Raw genomic sequence first — 20818 nt, 5'->3', positions numbered from 1 at the left:
CTACCACGCCGCTTGCTGGTTTGCTGCCGCTGCCCACGGCGTGGCTGTTTTCAGAGAACTCTCCACCGTGACTCCAAGATCTCGCTCTCGAGTAGTTTGTCGGGCAGCAGCCCGGCCACGACTCCCCGAGCACCAGTGGGGCTGTGCTGGTTCCGTGTGTGGGCGTCTTCCAGCCCTGCGCTGGAATGGAAGGTGCTATAGAAAGAGCCGACCTCCCCCGTTTCAGTATGCCACTCTGCTTGCCCTGGCACGGCCCATCATGCCCGCCTGGGGCCGGACACTGAGAACCCTCATCTCCCCGGCAAGTCCATGGCTTGAGGACACCGTGGGGCTGCCCCATAGGTGCTCAGCCCCCTGCAGGGCCATTCTGCTTCTTGACAGTCACCAGCTAAGCCAAGATTTGAACCCGGGTCTCTCAGGGCAGAAGGGGAAGAGAATTCGCACCACCCCCAAGCCGATGGGGGCGAGGTTGCCGACAGCGGAGGCAGGTGGAACAAACCCTGATGGAAGGAGTAGCCCCTGCTTAGCTGGGCAGCCGTCTGTACCCCCCTGGGCACAGGGGGGCTGCAGAAAATGAAACAACTAGAGCCCAGCATGGCCACTTGCCTTTCGGGGCTGTCTCTGCCTGTGCAGGCCCCGCTGGGGAGGAAGGACACCCAGCCCGCTGGTGGGGCAGGGGAGACCGTGCGTCTGCACGCCACGACCACAGCAACTTCAGCGCGAAAATGCCCTGGTGATGGGGGGACTAGAACTCAGAACCGTCCGGCTTCCACAGGCCAGGCCAGGCCCCTGCCCCGCCGCTGGGCAGCGCCGCCCGAGGCTGCGGTCCTCCGGCCCGCACGTTACCACGCGTTCCGCGGCAGAGCGTGGGCGAGACAAGCCTTTGGGACGAGCCAAGGTGCCTGCGGGGTCTTCTGCGGTTTGGAGGGGAGGCCGGGACACAGCGTCTCCTCACCGCCCGTTCGTGCACACACCGCAGTGGCGGCGCGCAGCACGGAGTCACTAATTCGGCTGCCACGCCTCCTAGGGAGCGCTGCCCAGGCCCATCGGAGCCCTGCAAAGCGGCCCGGCCCAGGCGACGACAGGCGCAGAGCAGCGGCAGGTCCCCAGCCCGGCTCGTAATTCCATTAGGCTAACGTGCCACATGGCCCGGTTCAGCGCATCCCGCCCAGAGAGCCGCTTTGATCTCTCCGGAGCCAGCCGCAGAGCCGGGCGCCAGCGCGGAGCAACAGGCGGCGAGGCAGCCTGGCGGCCGGCGGGACACGCTCTGCCAGCGAAGCGAGCCAAGCCTGGGGCTGAGAGCCTCGCCCGGACCTCCCATCCGGAGAGCTCCCAGCCGGGACGCACGGACAGCCCAACGCCGGGGCAGGACGGAGCCGGGCAGCTGAGCCTGCGGAGAGAGCAGGGGGGAAGCGCAGCAGGGCACAGGGGGAACCAGGGACACCCCCAGTGCAAAGGCGGGGAACTGAAGCCCTGGGGATCCCGGATGCAGCCCTTTGCCACCCCGTCCCGGCCAGACTCCCCAGCCGCGCTTAGACCCCGCACTCCCACTCCGCTCCTGCACCCCCCTTTCTGCCTGACCCTGCTCCCCACTCCGCTCCTGCACCCCCCTTTCCGGCTGACCCTGCCCCCCACTCCGCTCCTGCACCCCCCTTTCTGCCTGACCCTGCTCCCCACTACGCTCCTGCACCTCCCTTTCCGCCTGACCCTGCTCCCCACTCCGCTCCTGCACCCCCCTTTCCGGCTGACCCTGCCCCCCACTCCGCTCCTGCACCCCCCTTTCTGCCTGACCCTGCCCCCCACTACGCTCCTGCACCTCCCTTTCCGCCTGACCCTGCTCCCCACTCCGCTCCTGCACCCCCCTTTCCACCTGACCCTGCCCCCCACTCCGCTCCCCCGCTCCCCCTTCCACCCAGACCCTGCCCCCACTCCATTCCCGCACCCCCCTTTCCGCCTGACCCTGCCCCCCACTCCATTCCCGCACCCCCCTTTCCGCCTGACCCTGCCCCCCACTCCGCTCCTGCACCCCCCTTTCCGCCTGACCCTGCCCCCCACTCCGCTCCCACACCCCCCTTTCCGCCTGACCCTGACCCCCACTCCGCTCCCGCACCCCCCTTTCCGCCTGACCCTGACCCCCACTCCGCTCCTGCACCCCCCTTTCTGCCTGACCCTGCCCCCCACTCCGCTCCTGCACCCCCCTTTCCACCTGACCCTGCCCCCCACTCCGCTCCTGCACCCCCCTTTCCGCCTGACCCTGCCCCCCACTCCGCTCCCGCACCCCCCTTTCTGCCTGACCCTGCCCCCCACTCCGCTCCTGCACTCCCCTTTCCGCCTGACCCTGACCCCCACTCCGCTCCTGCACCCCCCTTTCTGCCTGACCCTGCCTCCACTCTGCTCCTGCACCCCCCTTTCTGCCTGACCTTGCCCCCCACTCCGCTCCTGCACCCCCCTTTCTGCCTGACCCTGCCTCCACTCCGCTCCTGCACCCCCCTTTCTGCCTGACCCTGCCTCCACTCTGCTCCTGCACCCCCCTTTCTGCCTGACCTTGCCCCCACTCCGCTCCTGCACCCCCCTTTCTGCCTGACCCTGCCTCCACTCCGCTCCTGCACCCCCCTTTCCGCCTGACCCTGCCCCCCACTCCGCTCCCACGCTCCCCCTTCCACCCAGACCCTGCCGCCCACTCCGCTCCTGCACCCCACTTTCTGCCTGACCCTGCCCCCCACTCCGCTCCTGCACCCCCCTTTCTGCCTGACCCTGCCGCCCATTCCGCTCCCGCACCCCCCTTTCCGCCTGACCCTGCCCCCAACTCCGCTCCCACGCTCCCCCTTTCACCCAGACCCTGCCCCCCACTCCATTCCCGCACCCCCCTTTCCGCCTGACCCTGCTCCCCACTCCGCTCCTGCACCCCCCTTTCTGCCTGACCCTGCCTCCACTCCGCTCCCACGCTCCCCCTTCCACCCAGACCCTGCCCCCCACTCCATTCCCGCACCCCCCTTTCTGCCTGACCCTGCCGCCCACTCCGCTCCCACGCTCCCCCTTCCACCCAGACCCTGCCCCCCACTCCATTCCCGCACCCCCCTTTCCGCCTGACCCTGCCGCCCACTCCGCTCCCACGCTCCCCCTTCCACCCAGACCCTGCCCCCCACTCCATTCCCGCACCCCCCTTTCCGCCTGACCCTGCCCCCCACTCCGCTCCTCTGCTCCCCCTTCCACCCAGACTCTGCCCCCCACTCCGCTTCTGCACCTCCCTTTCCGCCTGATCCTGGACTCCCACACTGCTCCCGTGCCCCCCTTCCTGCCTGACCCTGGACTCCCACACTGCTCTCGCGACCCCCTTCCATCCAGACCCTACCCTCCAGTCTGCGACTGTGCCCCCCTCCACCCAGATTCTGCCCCCACTCTGCTTCCGTGCCCCCCTTTCCGCCCAGACCTTCCCCCCACCTCCCCCAATCCTGTGCCCCCCTTCCACCCAGACCCTGCCCCCCACTCCACTCCCATGCCTCCTTTCCTGCCCGACCCTGCCCCCCACTCTGCTCCCGCACCCCCCTTCCCGCCCAGACCCCACCCCCCACTCCGCTTCTCGCTTGTTTTCCTCCAGTCGGCCCCTCGTATTTCAGCTGAGTCCTTTCCCCACCGGCCCTCGGGATGCTGCCCTCGCCAGGCGGGTCTGCGAAAGCAGGTGCTTCGAGGGGCCGAGGGTTTGGCGCATTTAGACCCCGGCGTTTGCTTGGGGCACTGGACTCAGCGCCCATGTGTCTCTGTCAGGCCCTGCGGTTCACCCGTCTTCCTCCCCCCTCTTTGGGGAGCAGCGCTAGCCCCTGTCCGAAGCAGACTTAAAAGCTGGGTCCCTGCAGCCCCGTCTCCGCAGGGGGCAGGGGAGGTCGAGGCGCAGCGGGAAACGGCGCGAGCGAGGACTGAAGCCGACTCGGCTCACACCGGCTCTGCTGCCATTCTGCTTTTTGACTAATCGAATCGGTGCTGGAAATCCCATCGACTTCGATTCACTCATCGAACAATTTCACAGCCCCCGTCCACAGCCGTGCACCTGCTCTGGGATCAGGCTGGGACGGCCAAGAGCTCGGGGAAGCTCTCCCCAGGGGCAGGAGCTACCCTGAAAGCCGCTGCCTGCCCAGTCGGGCTGGGAGACAGGACACAAGGGGGCCAGGTACCTTCCCACTTGCAGCCCTGCCTCTCCTGCCCTGGGATTCCTTTTCTGGGAGGGCTGCACCTCTGATTGGAGGGTATCCAGCCCCCCCCCTGCCCCCCAGCCGGGCTGCTCCAGCGACGAAAGGAACGTCCGTTTGGACCAAGAGGCGAGAATCGGATTGATCCCCCGGACAGGGTGCCTGGAAGGAGGCACCCTCCCACAACGAGGGGCGGGAAGCAATGTTGTTCATCTGCAAGCCGGCAGGAGACGTTATTCTCTTTGCAAGGCGCTGGCACCTCCGAACCCCCCTGAATCCTTCGCCGCTGATCTCACTCGTCCTGCCGAGGTCCGAGCCGGTTGGCTGCTTGGAGGAGACTTCGCCTCGCCCCCGGGGAACTCGGATGGTCCGGGGGGAGTTTACGCACACGTCAGTCATGTGCTGCTCAGAGGTGGGGTGGTCCCCTCTGTGTGTTCTTGGGCCCGGCCCGTCTCCTTCTGGTCTGGCTATGGAGACTGAAAACTCTCTTAGCAGGGCCTGCTTCTCCGGGTGTGCACAGAGCTCTGGTCTAGGCACTGGTCACACGCTGCCCTGCATGGTGCTTAGCGCTGTGAGTTTAGCACACCGCGTTGTCCTGGTAAATTCACAGAGGGTAGGTCCATCAATGCTTATTAGCCAGGCCAGGTAGGGATGGTTCCCGGTGCTGTTCCCTCCCTCTGGGGCGCCTGGCACTGGCCGCTGTGGGCAGACAGGACCCGGGCGGGTGGCCCTTTGGTCTGACCCCGCCTGGCCACTCGCAGGTTCACATCTCAGGGGTGGGCGAGTGTCCTCTCGCTACACGTTCTAGGTGTTTTAGGAAAACGGTGGTGGGGCTTGGAGCTATAATCGTGATTAACCCTGCGTGGGATTCTGCACCCGGAGACGCTGGCCCCCCTCTCAAGGAAGCCGCGCTAACGGGCTGCATCAAAAGGACCGAGGTTCCAAGGCCACGAGAGGAGGCCGGGTGAACTTCCCTGAAGGCGGCGTTCGCCTCCAAAGATACCCCGGCCACTTGGAGATGCGCCGTCTGTCAGCTGCCGGCCAGCGAACGCTGCTCCCCATCGGTTCTCGCAGGCCACCTTCCGCCACGGACCTCATTGCTCTTTGGGGACAGCCTTTGCCACGCGCAGGCCACGGGTTCCAACGGGTGCCCCCTGTGGTAGTTGGCCCATCAAGAAGAGAAGAGCCTTCTACTGCTGCCAGCTAATGGAGTTACTCCTTCCAAAGACGTGGCTGAGGTCTGTGATTTCAGCGCTGACAGTCTCAGGCCCTATCCCCGCTGAATGTGGAGAGGGAGTTGCTCTGGGCAGTGCGGGGGAATTCCCTCGGGGGATGGTATTCTGGTAGGCGGAAAGCAGGCAAACCCTTCCCCAAACCCTTTGAGATAGGCTGGAGCATGGGGGGGGGGAGCCGTGGGCCAGAGGTGCCCAAGAGAACAAGGCTGCACGTCGCATGGTAGGTCCGTGGTAGTTTGGGGTGGAACGCGGAGTCCAGATGTTCAGCTCCGTCTCTTAACAAGACCCTCCGTGGGGTCAGACCCGGGGGGGATGGGATTTCCAATTCTAGAGGCCTTGTTAGTCTGGCAGACAAAGGCAGAACAAGACCCCCTGGCCGGAGCTGGGAACGAATCAAGCAGGAAAAACGTCGATTTGTCCCCGCACGAGCGGCCGCCCACGGCTGTGCCGGATTCCCCCGTGCTTAGAGTCGTTCCACCGAGGCAGACGTCACCCTAACAGACTCCCCCACGAGCGGGGCTAGCCGCAGGAACCAGCGAGCGGGCTCAGGAGGTCGGCGCGGACAATGACTCCCCCCGAGCCCTAAGTCTCTGGACCCTGCCGTGCCGATCTGACTCACTCTTCTTCTCTGCCGTTTTACGAGTCCCTCGCTCGCCTCTCCGCAGACCCACACAGATGGGCTATGGCGTGCCCAGAAAGGAACTAGCCTCGAGAGGCCTGCAAAACAGGAGAGTAAAAGCCGGCCAAATGTAAAAGCAGCCTAACTCGCCCGCCTCTTGCATCCTGTTTTGCAAAGCTCCGAATGGAGCCGGGATATTTTTAGCCGTTTGCTCATGCGCCTGTCCCATTACCCGGCGCGTCTGGAGAGTCACAAGGGCCGGGCTCGTGCCGGGTCCAGAACGGGGCCCTCCCCCACGGGGAATCGGCAGCGTGTGCCTGAAAACACCAGGAGCCAGCGTGGGTTTGCGTAATTCCGGCTGCTGTTATTTACGAGGTGGATTTTCACCTACAATGAAACAGCCGAGCCGAGAGCCCCACAAGCAGCTACAGACGGAGCCTCGGTTGCTTGGCAAGGCCACACCCCCGCTTTTCGGAGTGGGTGTCTCGCTGAGTGAGAAACGTCCGCCCAGGGAAGAGCGGGCCAGAGCCCTCTGGCTCCCTAGACCAGCGATTTGCAAAGTGTGATCCGTGGGTCACTAATGCGCCACAACTGGCTTGCAGGTGGGCCTGGGGCTTGGGGCTTCCCTCCTCACCCCTGCCCCACACTGGTGCTCCAGCTCTACCCCACTCCCTCCACAAGGTTGATGCACCAGCTGTGTGTGGGGAGAAGCCTCAGATCTGACTTGTGGGGAGAGGAAGGGGCCACGCTCCCTGCGGGGTTTCCTTTTGAAATGTACAAAAACCCCTTGGGGCCCTTGTACATTTCACAGACTCAGACGCTGCAGGGAGTGCGGGCCAGCGCCCCGCTGGGCTTCCGCTTTTCAGCTGTAGCAAGAGCCCGGCAAGAGCTCAGGAAATCCCATCGAGTGTCCGATGAGTCAACTGAACTGGAGCAAGAGCCTGCCCCTCGCCATTCAGATAATGGAAACTGCGCGGATGAGACCTCGGCTGGAGTCTTGTGTCCAGTTCTGGGCACCGCATTGCAGGACAGATGGGGAGAAATGGGAGAAGGCCCAGAGAAGAGCCACAAAAGGTCTAGAGAACAGGAGCTCTGAGGGGAGGCTGAAGGAACTGGGCTTGTTTAGTTTGGAAAGGAGAATTCTGAGAGGGGACATGAGAGCAGCTTTCAAGTATCTAAAAGGGTGTCACAAGGAGGAGGGAGAAAAATGGTTCTCCTTGGGTGCTGAGGATAGGACAAGGAGCAATGGGCTTAAACTGCAGCAAGGGAGGTTGAGGTTGGACTTTAGGAAAAACTTCCTGCCTGTCAGGGTGATGAAACACTGGAATAAATTGCCCGGGGGGTTGTGGAATCTCCATCCCTGGGGATATTTCAGAGCAGGCTGGACAGACACCTGTCAGGGATGGTCTAGACGGTGCTTGGTCCTGCCGTGAAATCATGGGGCTGGATTCAGTGACTTTGAGGTCCTCCCAGTTCTGGTGCAGGCACAAAGAGATGGCAGCCGAGTCCGCGCCCGGGGCAGGTGCCTGGCCTTTGCAGCGGCAGGAGGCAATCAAGCGGGTTTTTCTCGGTGCTGTAATTCGAAAAGGCCGCTCTCGGCCGGCTCGGGGAACGGGTCGGCGGGAGAGCGATCGCCACGCTTGAAAGCGCCGCGGATGAAAAGCCCCAGCGAAACACGCCAAGCCCTTCGCGAAGGAAGGGCCCGTTGCTTTCCTGGAAGGCCGGGAGACGCAGCGAGCGGACACAGCTGCGGGAGGACAAACAAGAGGGGCTGGCGCGTTGCCACCGGAACTGGAAGGTTGCGCCGGGCAGGGAATGGGACGGAAGGCCTGGGGAGAGGGTTACCGGGGTGACCCAGAAGACCCAGGGACAGGATGTTTTCTTGGAGGATCTCGTCTCCGCGTGAAGACTCCGTCCCTGCTGGGATCTGAGCCCGGGGCCGGCTCCAGCGTCTAGTCAGGTCTCCGCTGAGACCGTGCCCAGAGAGACCGTCTAGGACCGTTTTCACTGCGAGGCTGCTTTTGGCAAGCTGGGCACCTGCTCCCCGGAGGCACCATGTCCCCCCCCCGCGTCGATCCCCAGCAAGCTGGGCAGGATGCGAGCACCCGGCCAACGGCACTCTCTCCTCCTCCTCGGCCCCCTCCGGGCCATCTGCTTCCCTTGGTATGCGGGTGTGACTCCCAGCCAAGATCGTAAATGCTCTGGTATTAGCGGCCGTGAGCTCGGCAGCAGGGTCCCGGCCAGGCAGGGGCTCTGACCCTCCACGTTGGCCAAGAGGCTGATGTCAGCCAAAGAGGGCGGAAGGGCCCGTGGGCCCATCGGAAGGAGAATGCCTTTCCCAGAGAAACGGCCACACCCACCAGACCCCAGAGGATTAGTGTTTGCCGACCTGCGTAGGACCAGGTGGGACCAGCCTGCCAGCCCCACACGCCATCCTTTCATGCTTGCAAACCTCCCCTATTTACTTACCTGCTCTAGAAGAGAGGCTCCCAGATGGATTTTTGCAGCTTCCTCTCTACAGCCAAAGGGTTTCCTTTGGCCCAGGATTTTTCCTTTGCTATCTCCAGAGTCCCCCGGAAACTTTCAGGAGAAGGGGAAGTGATTTGCTTGTCCCCATAACACAAGAACTAGGGGTCCCCCAATGAAATGAATAGGGAGCAGGTTTCAAACACACCAAAGGACGTTTTTCATCATGCAGTGCACAGCCAACCTGTGGAACTCCTTGCCAGAGGATGTTGTACGGCCAGGACCTTAAGGGTGTGTCTACCCAGCACCTAAAATAAGATACGCAATTGGCACTACACAAATTGCATAGCTCATTTCAAGTCCATTCTTTTGTCATTTGGCGCGGTCTACACAGCGCCAAATTTCAGAATAAAGTGCTATTTCGAGCCGTCCCGTGCTCCTCGTACAAAGAGGTTTGCAGGGATGGCGAAATAGCACGTCTGCTACCTTTCAAAAGACACGGGGTAGCTATTTCTGAACGCCGCTCATATCCCGAAATGACTCTGCTGTGTAGACGTGGCCTAACGGGGTTCAAAGAAGAGCTAGATGAATTCACGGAGGACAGAGCCATCCCACGTATTCGCCTGGGAGGGTGTCCCTGGCCCCCGTCTGGCAGAGGCTGGGAATGGGCGCCAGGGGAGAGATCACACGAGGATTCCCGGTTCTGTTCGCTCCCTCTGGGGCGCCTGGCACTGGCCACTGTGGGCAGACAGGATATGGGGCTGGATGCACCTTTGGCCTGACCCTGTCTGGCTGCTTTTAGGTTCTTAAGGGACCATCTTGATCATCTGGTCTGGCCTGTGCACCGCCAGCCACGAGCCTCGCCCCCCCACTCCCGTGGCAGGCCCCCGACCCCCGGCCGAGTGACCGAGTCCCTCAAATCTTGATTTAAACACCTCACCTTCCAGGGAATCCACCCTGGCTCTTGCTCAAAGCAGCCAGTGGCCCAGGCTCCAGAGACAGGCCAACCTCCCCCGCCGCCCGGCCCGGCGTGGGGCAAAATTCCTTCCTGTCGCCTCGCTCTCACAGCCCCTCCCGTCCACCCCCAGTAGGGCCTTTCCCTGAGTCGCGCTTGGGGGCTTGTCACAGGGCGCTCCCTCCCCCGGGGCTGCTGCCTCCTGGCCTGACACCCCCCCTTGAGGTCACTCTCTCGCCACCTCTGTGGGACTCAGTCCTCCAGCCAGGTCACAATGGGGCTTCCCCCTCTGAGTCTCACTGGACCCTTCGTCCAGGCAATGCCACCCCATCGGGGGCCAGGGGGACCCAGGCTCACCCACTCTCCGGCGTGCAGCCAGGGTTTGCTTAGGCCCCATCTGGCTCCTCTTGCCCTGAGCTGCTTCCTACTCACCCTCCTTCAGCCTTCCCATGTCTGAGTGCACCGTACCGCCAGGCTGGGCCCTGTTCTTTCCCTAGGTCTCCACCTTCCCTCTCCAGCACACCCAGGATGGCTTCTGGTGTCCTCACTGCAACCATTTCTGGGGCCGGCTTCCTGGCTTTATCCTAGCCCAGCCTCTGCCGGCTCAGCTAAGCTCCATCTTCCAGCCAGGGATTGCTTGGCCATAATAACCCCTCATGGGGGGCTTATCTCACTAACTGAACCCTTACGCAGCCTCTTTCATTCTTTCCAGGATGGGGTGGCATGAATATCCCATTGTTCCTGACAAGGTCCAGTCCCTGGTAAACACGGGACAGAAGGCTGGAACTCAAGCTGTGCAGAAGCCTGTTTGTTTGCACCTGTCATTTTGGTAGGTGTTTTCATTAATTCAGTAAAAGCTCCTACTGGAGATGGATTGATTCCATATAGCATGGCAGAGACAGGGTATATATATATTTATTAAAAAAATCTAATGATTTCTCTCTTCCCTTCCATCTGCTTGCTCTGTCTCTCTCACTCTCCTTTTGCTTCTTTAGCAAACTGATGTCAGTTCCTTTAGGCTTCTGCTGTTTTGTTGTGCTCACTAGGGGTAAAATTCACCTTTTACACACAGAGCCAGCACCATGCCCTATTCTGGGAAGCCAACACTCCTGCATTTTGTTTTGCTGCGTGGCTGGGGCCAAGTGTTCAAAGACAGCCTGTAATTTTGAAGGCCCAAATTCAGACAGAAGGAGGCAGGCAGCTTTTTAAAGTTGCTTAAGTAACACCTTCACCATGTTTGAACTCACGACGTTCTGTGCCAAAGCACAGGTCTCTACCACTTGAGCTAAAGGAGAGCCTCCATTTGTAGTCAACAAAAGTTGGCTTTTCTCTGCTATGCAAACCAGCCACTCTAGCAGGGCACAATACATACCTTGCCGGTATGTGACACGGAGCACTCCCCTGGGGTGTGTCTAGACTACATGCCTCCTTCGACGGAGGCATGTAGATTAGCCAGATCGGAAGAGGGAAATGAAGCCGCGATTAAAATAATCGCGGCTTCATTTAAATTTAAATGGCTGCCCCGATCTGCCGATCAGCTGTTTGTCGGCAGATCGGGGGAGTCTGGACGCGATGCCCCGACAAAGAAGCCTTTCTTCATCGACACAGGTAAGCCTCGTGAAACCAGGCTTACCTGTGTCAATGAAGAAAGGCTTCTTTGTCGGGGCATCGCGTCCAGACTCCCCCGATCTGCCGACAAACAGCTGATCGGCAGATCGGGGCAGCCATTTAAATTTAAATGAAGCCGCGATTATTTTAATCGCGGCTTCATTTCCCTCTTCCGATCTGGCTAATCTACATGCCTCCGTCGAAGGAGGCATGTAGTCTAGACACACCCCTGGTGAATGCAGTGGGTGTGGGAGAGCACTCTGCAATTTTGAAAGCCTAGTTCCTGCGGATAAGTGTCTTTGGTAAACAGCAATCACCAAAATTAGAAGCCACCTTTAAAAACGGGAGTTTTAATCTCGTGATCCCCAGTTCACTGGCCTTCTGGGCAGGTTGTGAGAATGAATTCATCTGTCTGAAGAGCACTTGGAGAGCCTCAGATGAAAGGTCTTAATTAGGTGTTTTAATTAATGTAGGACACAAATTCAGTCCGGCCAATTCCAAATATTTAGAACACAGGCCTCAGTTCCCCCAAAACCACAGCTTGAGTTAAAAATCAAGAGCTTATCAAATAAATCAATTGGGAGCCTTTTCGTCTGTCTCCCAGTTTCTGAGGGTATGTCTAAACTGCAGAGTTTTTTCGGAAAAATGAAAAAAACCTTCACTTACGTCCACACTGCAATCGTGTTCTTTTGAAAAAAAAAATCGAAAGGACAGAAGGGTTTTTCCGACATTGGTAAACCTCTTTCTACAAGGAAGAAGCCTTTTTGCAAAAGAGCTCTTTCGGGAAAAGGCATGTGTGGACGGAGAAGAGGGATTTTTTTAGAAAGAAGAGGAAAGAGGAAAAAGCACAGGTGCCCTGGTGGCCATTCCGCCCATGGTAATCACAGCTGAAATGCGAGAGAGCGTCCATTCAGTGTGGACGCTATCTGTCCAAAAAGCAGATCGCTTTTTCGATGTGCTTTGGCAGCGTGGACATGCTCTTTCGGAAGAAGTTTTTTTGGGAAGATCTCTTCTGGGAAAGCTTCTTCCGAAAGAAGCCTGCAGTCTAGACGTAGCCTGAGTTACATTTACAAGTTCTTCTCTGCCACCATGAGGGATAGAAACATCCTTTGTATTTTGTTTTCTCTACGTGAAAGCGAAGGATCTCACATTATCATCTGACGCCAGGAGCCGGGGCTTTAAAGAAAAGTGCTAGTGATCATGACAGAATTGTGAGCGTGCATGGTGGCGTCATCCGTCCCCTTCAGGGAAGTGCTGCCTACTGGTCAGCCCACCTTACCACCTGGCACGGCTCTTTAAGAGTTGAAAGGGCTGATTATAGATATAAGGACCGGAGAGATATTGGGAGAGAGCGACGAAGAGTCCTGTGGCACCTTATAGACTAACTGAAGTGTTGGAGCATAAGCTTTCGTGGGCGAAGACCCACTTCATCAGATGCATGTAGTGGAAATTTCCAGAGGCAGGTATAAATATGCAGGCCAGAATCAGTCTGAAGATGACGAGGTGGATCCAATCAGGGAGGATGAGGCCCACTTCTAGCAGCTGATCTGGAGGTGTGAATTCCAAGAGAGCAGAAGCTGCTTTTGTAGTGAGCAAGCCATTCACAGTCTTTGTTTAATCCTGAGTTGATTGTGTCAAACTTGAAGATGAACTGTAGCTCAGCAGTTTCTCTTTGAAGTCTGATCCTGAAGTTTTTTTGCTGCAGGATGGCTACCTTTAGATCTGCAATTGTGTGTCCAGGGAGATTGAAGTGTTCCCCTAGCAGTGGTCTCCAACCATTTTACACCCAAGATCACTTTTTAAGTCTCAGAACAGGCGAAGATCTACCGCCCTGCCCCTACCTTGAAGCCCCGCCCTCTCTATTCTCCTGTCCATCGCTTGCTATCGCCAGTCCTTATACACTCTGCTAAACAGTTTATTTTTAAATGATGCAATATATAAAATTAAAATCACGTGTTTATAGTTATGAAATAAATGGTCTGTTTTTAATTCATGCTATTTAAATGTCAAATGAAGCATTTACAATTATACATTTTGTTTTCTGCTATTTTGTAAATCTAAAATCAAGTCTTGATCATTAGATATTTTTCTTCCAATAACAAAGTCTCAGTGTGACACCTGTAACTGAACAGTATCTGCCACAGTCAGCTGGCTGGGGTGTTTCAGCCCTCCCGGCCTCCCAGCTCCCACCATTCCTCGCAGCTACTCACCTGTGTTGTTGCTCGGTGAGTAGCTGCTCCACAAATGAGGAAATCTAATGTAAATGTACTGTGCAGGTGCGCAGTTCAGAGAGGGCTCAAGAGCTACTCTTAGAGCCCCTGAGATCGACCGGTAGATCGCAATCGACTGGTTGGTGACCACGGCCCTACAGGTTTTTGTATGTTGCCATTCCTAATATGTGATTTGTGTCCATTGATTCTTTTACGTAGGGAGAGAGGAAACCTTTCCGGGAACACAAAGGTTTGGAAAGGAAACCCTGTTTCTCTGTCTCCAAGGGGACTGAGAGCCCTGTAGAGACTGGCTTAAATGCAGCCTTGTCCCCCCGCAACATGGAAAACTGAGAGAGCCGTGAGGGAACGGGGGACCCAGCGTAAGGCACAGGCTTCGGAGGAAACCCGGCACATCTTTTGTTTCATTGGCACTTTTCAATCAGGGCCCTTTTGCACGAGCTTTTCTACTAAGCAACCCCAAGGAGGAAATCTGGGCCTGAAGGCGCCTGAACAGAGCCAGTGGCTTTCTGAGAAGGGAAACTGAGGCAGGAAGCCCATGCAGTGCCACTCTAACTCGGCAGGGGGCGTGGCAGGGCAGATTTCAGGGGTTGCCTGTCTATTGGGGCCACACTGGGGCTAAAGCCACCTGGAAGAAGGGGGCCTTGCACATCCCATGGCATGACAAAGGGCAGCAGTAGCAGGAGGGGTGGGGGAAGGCCAGCGCTAGCTGGCCCGCTCCTGCACCTGTCTGACCCCAGGTAGCTGCTCCTTCAGACTGCAACAGAGGCAGCGTGCGGCCTTGGGGGCTCTGGCCCAGTCCCGAGGGCCAAAGCAATCCCAGGGAAGGGGCTCAGCCGAGGCTGCTTCCCCGCCAGTGTGGAAGAGGGGTCAGTGTTTTCCTAGGCACCCAGCCTCATGGGTGTTTGCGTTGTGGGGGCCGGACTCGGGGATGCGCCTCCGTTCACACGAGCTGTCGGCTCACTGGAAACTCCTCCCAGCGGGGACTGAATTAAAACCACGCACATGACTGGCATGCGGCCCCCCCGCCTTCCACGAGTCCCCTCTCCATCCCAGCATGCCGTGCAGACTTTGACAGCAGGCAGACCCCCCCCCCCCCCCCCCGCAGGCCGCCTTGCTCTCCACTTGTCAGCACTGAGAAAACAAAGCTTATTTGGAAGGCAGAAGGGTGCAGCATGGACTTGGGAGGTGAGCTATAAGCAGAGCTGTGCTTGCACGCCAGTCTAGGGATTTTGTTCCCATCCATGTGCGGAATAATTTTATACACACCATGCCATGTGCGAATGTGCACCACCAGCAGAAACAAAGCCTAGCTGTGGGCGCTTTGCTAACCAGCTGGGCGGCATTTGGATTTCTCCTGAGCCACTGCACAAGCACCCAGCTTACAGGGAACCCTGGGTCGCCACCCAAACGGTCTCTTAAGTCATGCTCTGGTCGGGGGAGGCTGTGAACAGAGGACGGAAGGAAGATATGGGTTGGATTTGTTCAGAAACTACTGAAGGACGCATGCTCTATCTCTGCTTCCATTTAAGTACCAAGTATGTGAGCTGGACCCTCTTTGGACCGAATGAAACTGACGCAGACGTGTGTGTCAGTGAACCTATACTGTGACCGGCCAATGGGGATTCTACTTGGGCTGAGGAGATCTGGGATTCCCAGTTGCTTTCCCCCTGGCCCAAGCTAGTCCTAGCAGCAAGGCCTCAGCCCAGCCCCGCAGAGCTGTGAGGGGCTGCCTTCCCCACGGAGGCCATTTCCCGCTTGCTATCCATCGAGACGTGTGTGGCCACAGGCCAGGCCAACGGCCTCGCAGTGACCCCGCATGATGCCCCTTGGCAGAGCTGAGAGCAGGCATGTGCTCGTGATACCTGCTGGCACAGGTGCCAGGCTGCTAGAGGGGTAACAACCTACTGCCCACCAGCCTGGCGGACGGAACTCCTCCTGAGGTAGTGGGCAGGTTAGCGGTGTGGCTCACGCCTCAGGCTGACAAATGGGGTTGACACAAGCCAAAGGAAAGTGCCCCCTACGGTTTGACCCCCCCTGGGTTTTCTCTGGAGCTTCTGAGCCCAGCGCTGGGCAGACTTGGTCCTTGCTTGTGCCCTGTAGCCCTGTGGCTCCGAGTCGCAGGCGAGGCAGCTGAAAGGCACCCCGAGACCTCTCTGCCGGTGACCAGTCCTGCTTCTTACGGGGGCGCTGTCCAAACCCGCCACAGCGAGGCCCAGCCCGGGCGCTTCTCCAGAGCCGGGCGGAGTCGGAGCTCGATTTCCGTGGCGCCGGGGTTGGGAGGCCCCGCGGCTCTTGGCAGGAGGCCCCTCCAAACGAGGCCTGTCTTCCAAGGGTCAGCGTGAAATCAAAGGCTCAGACCTCCAAGGGCTGCCTGAGAATTTGGCTCGGGGGACCGGGACAGGTCAAGGCTGCTCATTAACCCCCCCTTGGCATGCCCCGGCCTGAGGCGACACGGCCCACCCAAGCCAAGCATGACTCACGCTGGGCCTGGGTGGACACTGTGTACGGTTACGGCCACGCTGCCAAGCCCTGGAGGGACCGCAGGCCCCGGGAGACACGAGGCGGGGGAGATTAAGGGCTTTCGGAGGGAAACCGCTGAGGTGCTCCTGGAGGGGAAAGTCCAGCATGGCTGGGAGGTCAGGAACGTGGCCACAGAGACGCCGAGGAGGGAGGCAGCCTCTAGCTGGTGAAGCCGCCTTTGAAGTCAGCCGGCGCGGAGGGAGTCCAGCTCCCTGCAGGTTTTGGGGGCTCCAGCCCTCAGTAAGGATGTGGCCCACCCACGTGTCCTGCCTGGCTCCAGCGCCAGACGATCCCAAAGCACTTGACGAGTGTGGTGGCGTCAGGGTCCCCACCTCCTGCACCCCATAATGGCACCAACAGACTCCCCCAGCCGGTAGAATAGGGGGGGTGTATGGCTTCTCCAGGATACAGCACAGCACAGATGTAATCTGGTTCCAGGGCAGGCCTAGGATGCCTCAGCCCCCTTGAGATGGGGGAGCCTGGGCCCCTAAATCCCAGCCCCTTGCTTAGGCTGTTTCCTCTATGATCCCAGACACACAACTCCCAAACTCTCTTCCAGCCCTGCCCCCCAGCCAGGTGCTGGTCTCGCCCTCCTCCCTTTGTCTCCCTCCCTGGGAGGCTGAGCCGGGGTGTCTGGGTTAATCCACATTTGGGAGAGTCAGTGAGAATCTCCCATCCCAGCGCAGGGAGACCCGGGTCACAGAGCAGACAGCCCCCCGCTACGTCACAACGAGCAGTAACTGACCCAGGCTCTCAAGGGCTGTGGGAGGGAGAGATTATCGGTATCCCCTGCAGAGGAAGATGGGGAAACTGAGGCAAATGGCGACCTCTTTTTTTTTTCAAAGTGATGAGCCCAAGAGGAGGCAGCCAGCCAGGGGTAGGGTCAGCAATCGCCCCTAGTTGTCAGCAGCCCGTCGCCCGACCAGGCCCAGGTGTGGTCGCGAAAGGCAGGGCCCAGGTGTGGGGGCCGAGGGCTGCCCCGTGTGACGATGCAGCGGGAGAGAGACACACGGAGGGCAGCCCCCGCTGGGTACTGGTGTCAGAGGGACCCGGGACTTGGTGTGTGTGAGATTCCCAATCACAGACTCATAGCTCACTAGCACTGGAAGGACCCTCGCGCGGTCATCGAATCCAGCCCCCTGCCCTCACGTCAGGACCAAGCACCGGCTAGAGCAGTGTGTCTCATCCAGTGGTACGAGTCCCTTAGGGGTACTGGAGAGAAGTCTGGGGGGTGCGTCAACACAACTGAAATTTGGAGAAAACGGAATGTTTGTTTTAAGTTTTACAGCGCTTTATTATTTTTGTAATTTTGACACCCAAAAATTTCATCACCCGCCTGGCTACGATTAAGTTGTTTAAACAAATGTGTTGCAATGGTAGAAAAAATTGTTTTGTATCTGAAAACTGTAGGTACTGGGGGTACATTTTTTTTAAACGGGGTACTTTATAAAAAAAAAGGTTGAGAAACACTGCTCTAGACATCCCTGGCAGGTGTTTGTCCAAACTGCTCTTCAATATCTCCAGGGATGGAGGTTCCACAACCGCCCCAGGCAACTTATTCCAGTGTTTAACCACCCTGACAGCAGGAAGTTTTTTCTAAGGTTCAATCTAAACCTCCCTTGCTGCAGTTTAAGCCCATTGCTTCTTGTCCTGTCCTCAGAGGCCAAGGAGAACAATTTGTCTCCCTCCTCCTTGTGGCACCCTTTAAAATGCTTGGATCTTAAATAATAAAGCGCTCTCATGTCCCCTCTCGGTCTTCTCTTTTCCAAACTAAACAACCCAATTCTTTCAGCCTTGCCTCATTGCTCATGTTCTCTAGACCTTTCATCATGTTTGTTGCTCTTCTCTGGACCCTCTCCAATTTCTCCACATCTTTTCTGAAATGTGGTGCCCAGAACTCCACATAATACTCCAACTGAGGCCCGATCAGTGCAAAGTAGAGTGGAAGAATGACTTCTCGGGTGCGTCTACACTACACCCTAAGCTTGGAATAAGCTTCAAAATTATTTCAAGTTAATTGTGAAATAGCTTATTTTGTAATTTGGTGCCGTCTACAAAGCACCAAATTTCGAAATAACCCGCTCTTCGAAAACGTCCTTTACTCCTTGTGGAATGAGGCTTACAGGGATGAAACAAAGGGCTTATCAGAAGACGCGGAATATCTATTTCAGGATACTGGAAGTATTGCAAAATAGGACCGCAGTGTAGACTTACCCTTCGTGTCTTGCTCACAACACTCCTGTTACTGCCTTCCAGAATCACGTGGTTTTTTTTTTTTTTTTTTTTGCAAGGATCACACTGTTGGCTCATATTTAGCTTGGGGTCCACTCTGACCCTCGATCCCTTTCTGCAGGACTCCTTCCTAGACAGTCGCTTCCCGTTGGTTTAAGTTTTCCCAGTTTCGGAGGTTTGAACTTAACGGCTACGTCTACACTGGCCCCTTTTCCGGAAGGGGCATGTAAATTTCAAAGTAGGAATAAGATCCTCTGGAAAAGGGCACTTTTTCCGGAGGATCGGGGCCAGTGTAGACGCTCTTTTCCGGCTTTTTTAAAAGCCGGAAAAAAGCGTCGGACATTTTTATTTTATTTAAATGCCGCGGGGGATATTTAAATCCCCCGCGCATTTCCCTACTACGACTCATGAAATTTACATGCCCCTTCCGGAAAAGGGGCCAGTGTAGACGTAGCCAACTTGATTTACAAGTTTGATTCTTATCAGGGAGGAATAAATAGAGATATCAACTGGTTCCCACAGGACCTTCCACGTACTAATGACTTAACCAACCAACCAAGCAATAGGTACTTATAGAGGCGCAAATTGTTCTTATTGGCCTCTTGTAACATGAACAATCCAATTCACTATTTTTTTCTCTTTTCCCCCCACTCCCTGCCCACCTTCCCTTATTTATTCTTGGATCTGGACTTCTAATACTCTAGTCATCTGAAGCAGTGGGCTGTGCCCGCGAAAGCTCATGAGACCAGCTACATGTCTTGTTAGTCTTTAAGGTGCTGCAGGGCTATTTGTTGGTTTTTAAGTTTTTCCAGCTACAGACGAACCCGGCTGCCCCCTGAAGCTTCCCTCTGTGTATGTGTGAAGGCACCCCGGTGCTCCTCCCATCCCACCCTGGTCCCGGTCCTGCTCCTGGAAAAGTCCCTGTTTGAGCTGGAGACTGGCTTTTAGAACCTCCCTCATGCTGCTGTGAGCTCAGGCAGACGGTACCCAACCATGAGCCGCTTCGGGAGCTGCATCCCCATCCCCTCCCCGGAGAGGGAGCCGGGCGAGCGGCGCGGTTACCTGCCAGGATGAAAACGCCGACGAGGATCAGGAACACCAGCAAGTAGAGTCCGACCACCGCGTACCTCAGCGCCGCGATGGAGCCCAGCCGCCCACAGCGCCCCAGCGCCCTTCTCCTTCCGCCTGGACCTGGGGGGGGATACAAAGACCTGTGAGGGACAGAATCCTCCGCCTCTCTGCTCACCCGGCCCCGAATAACGGACAGTCTGGGCGAAAACCGGACTCCTGGCAACCCTACTCGGAGCGGGGTGGGGTGGAGGTGGAGCAGAGACTGTGGCAGGGGTGCGGCCTGAGTCCCACGCTTAGGACCCTGGGGGATGTTGCTAGGCCCTGGACCCCCCCTCGGGCTTTCAACCCGGCCAAGCCCCCAGTGCGACTAGGCACCTGATAGACGGACTTTGCACCGTTGTACGGCTGCGGCCGCTTTCCCGTTGCGCTGCTCTCCCCCAGGTGGCTCGTCTCTGTCTGCCAGGGGCCGGGGGGCCGCTGACCCACAGACAAAGCAGTCGGGGGCCGCACACAAGTAAGAAAAAAAAATCCCCACTGATGTGGCCGCTCCCCACATCGGGACCTGGGGCCGGGGGACACGTGAAGTCTCCCGCCCTGTTAGGGCAATGCCTGGAGGGAACCGCCCACCGTTTTGACTCCCGATTGGCCGGAGGCGGAGGAGGGCAGCGTGGGCCGGGGGCTGGACCAAATGGCTTGGTGGGCCCGGCCCGTTATCTTGCACCCTCGCCATAGTGTCTAGGAGCACGGGCCAGGGCCTGTTGCGCTAGGCGCTGTACGAACGGGACAAAAAGACAAGCCCTTCCCCAGAGAGCGTACGCCCCACAGAGCCACAAGGCACCACAAATGGGGGGGGGGGGATCGTCTCATTACGTCGCACCTTCCGTCCTTCAGTGTAGCAGGGACTGGACCTATCCCCGGGTCAAGAATTCCCCCATCACTGTGGTCACCATGACAACACCCGGCTCTGACCTAGCGCCGGCGCTCGTAGGTCTGAAAGCTCTGTGCACGGGCGCCTGCCACCGCATTGTACAGAGGGGGAAACTGAGGCACAGGACGGTGACACGACTTGCCCAATGCCACCCCAGTGGTGCAAAGGGGACTGCAGCCCTGCTCTCCAAACTCTCATCCGGAGCTCCCGAGGCCTCCCCGCAAGCCACCCCAGCCATTCGCTAGCCCCTTGCAAACGCCCCGAGCAGCCTCACGCCAGGGACACGCAGCGGGAGGGCCCATTACGCAGGCCAGTCCTACCCAGTGCTACCCCTCCCCCGTCGGGCTGTGGCCGGATTCGGCAGACGTGCCGGGGTGCCCCCCAATCCCGCCGGCTGCTGCGCTAGCGGGCAGGGCTTGTGCCTGGGGAGAGCAGGTGTCTGGTTTTCACCTGGAAAGTCCACTCAGAAGGGGGTCAGGCCCCCAAAGTGCGGTTACTGCAGCCCGGGGAGGCGCTGGGACAGCCCCTCCCCAGCCCCTCCTTGGCCGGGGCCACCTCCTGCCGGCGTCGGGTCGCTGCAGTGCCCGGCGTTGACACAGCAGCCGGGTCCCGCCTGTGCCTGGGACTAGCACGGGCCAGGCCAGGGGGGCGGCTGGGGGAGAGGGTCAGGATTTAGCCCTGACGGAGCAGTTCTGTGGGCGAGGGGGGTGAGCTGGGCCGAGCCGAGCGGTGTTTTCTGGCCTTGGAGTCATCGAATCCCTGGGCTGGG

The 20818-nt window shown here is 58.5% G+C and overlaps 1 protein-coding gene across 1 annotated transcript in view; it reads right to left on the bottom strand.

Annotated features, from left to right (window-relative positions):
• Positions 1-20818, bottom strand: part of SCARA5 (scavenger receptor class A member 5) — a 120716-nt gene that overhangs the window by 79540 nt on the left and 20358 nt on the right. Inside the window, exon 3 of the mRNA XM_075925959.2 lies at positions 19113-19241. Within this exon, the coding sequence (XP_075782074.2) occupies positions 19113-19241 (129 nt within the window). The remainder of the gene's footprint in view (positions 1-19112; positions 19242-20818) is intronic.

This window comes from Pelodiscus sinensis, chromosome 3 (assembly GCF_052426305.1).
Source record: "Pelodiscus sinensis isolate ZL-2025 chromosome 3, ASM5242630v1, whole genome shotgun sequence".
Lineage (NCBI taxonomy): Eukaryota > Metazoa > Chordata > Testudines > Trionychidae > Pelodiscus > Pelodiscus sinensis.
The sequence above is the reverse complement of the archived record's forward strand: the minus strand, read 5'-3'. Positions and strand labels throughout refer to the sequence as shown.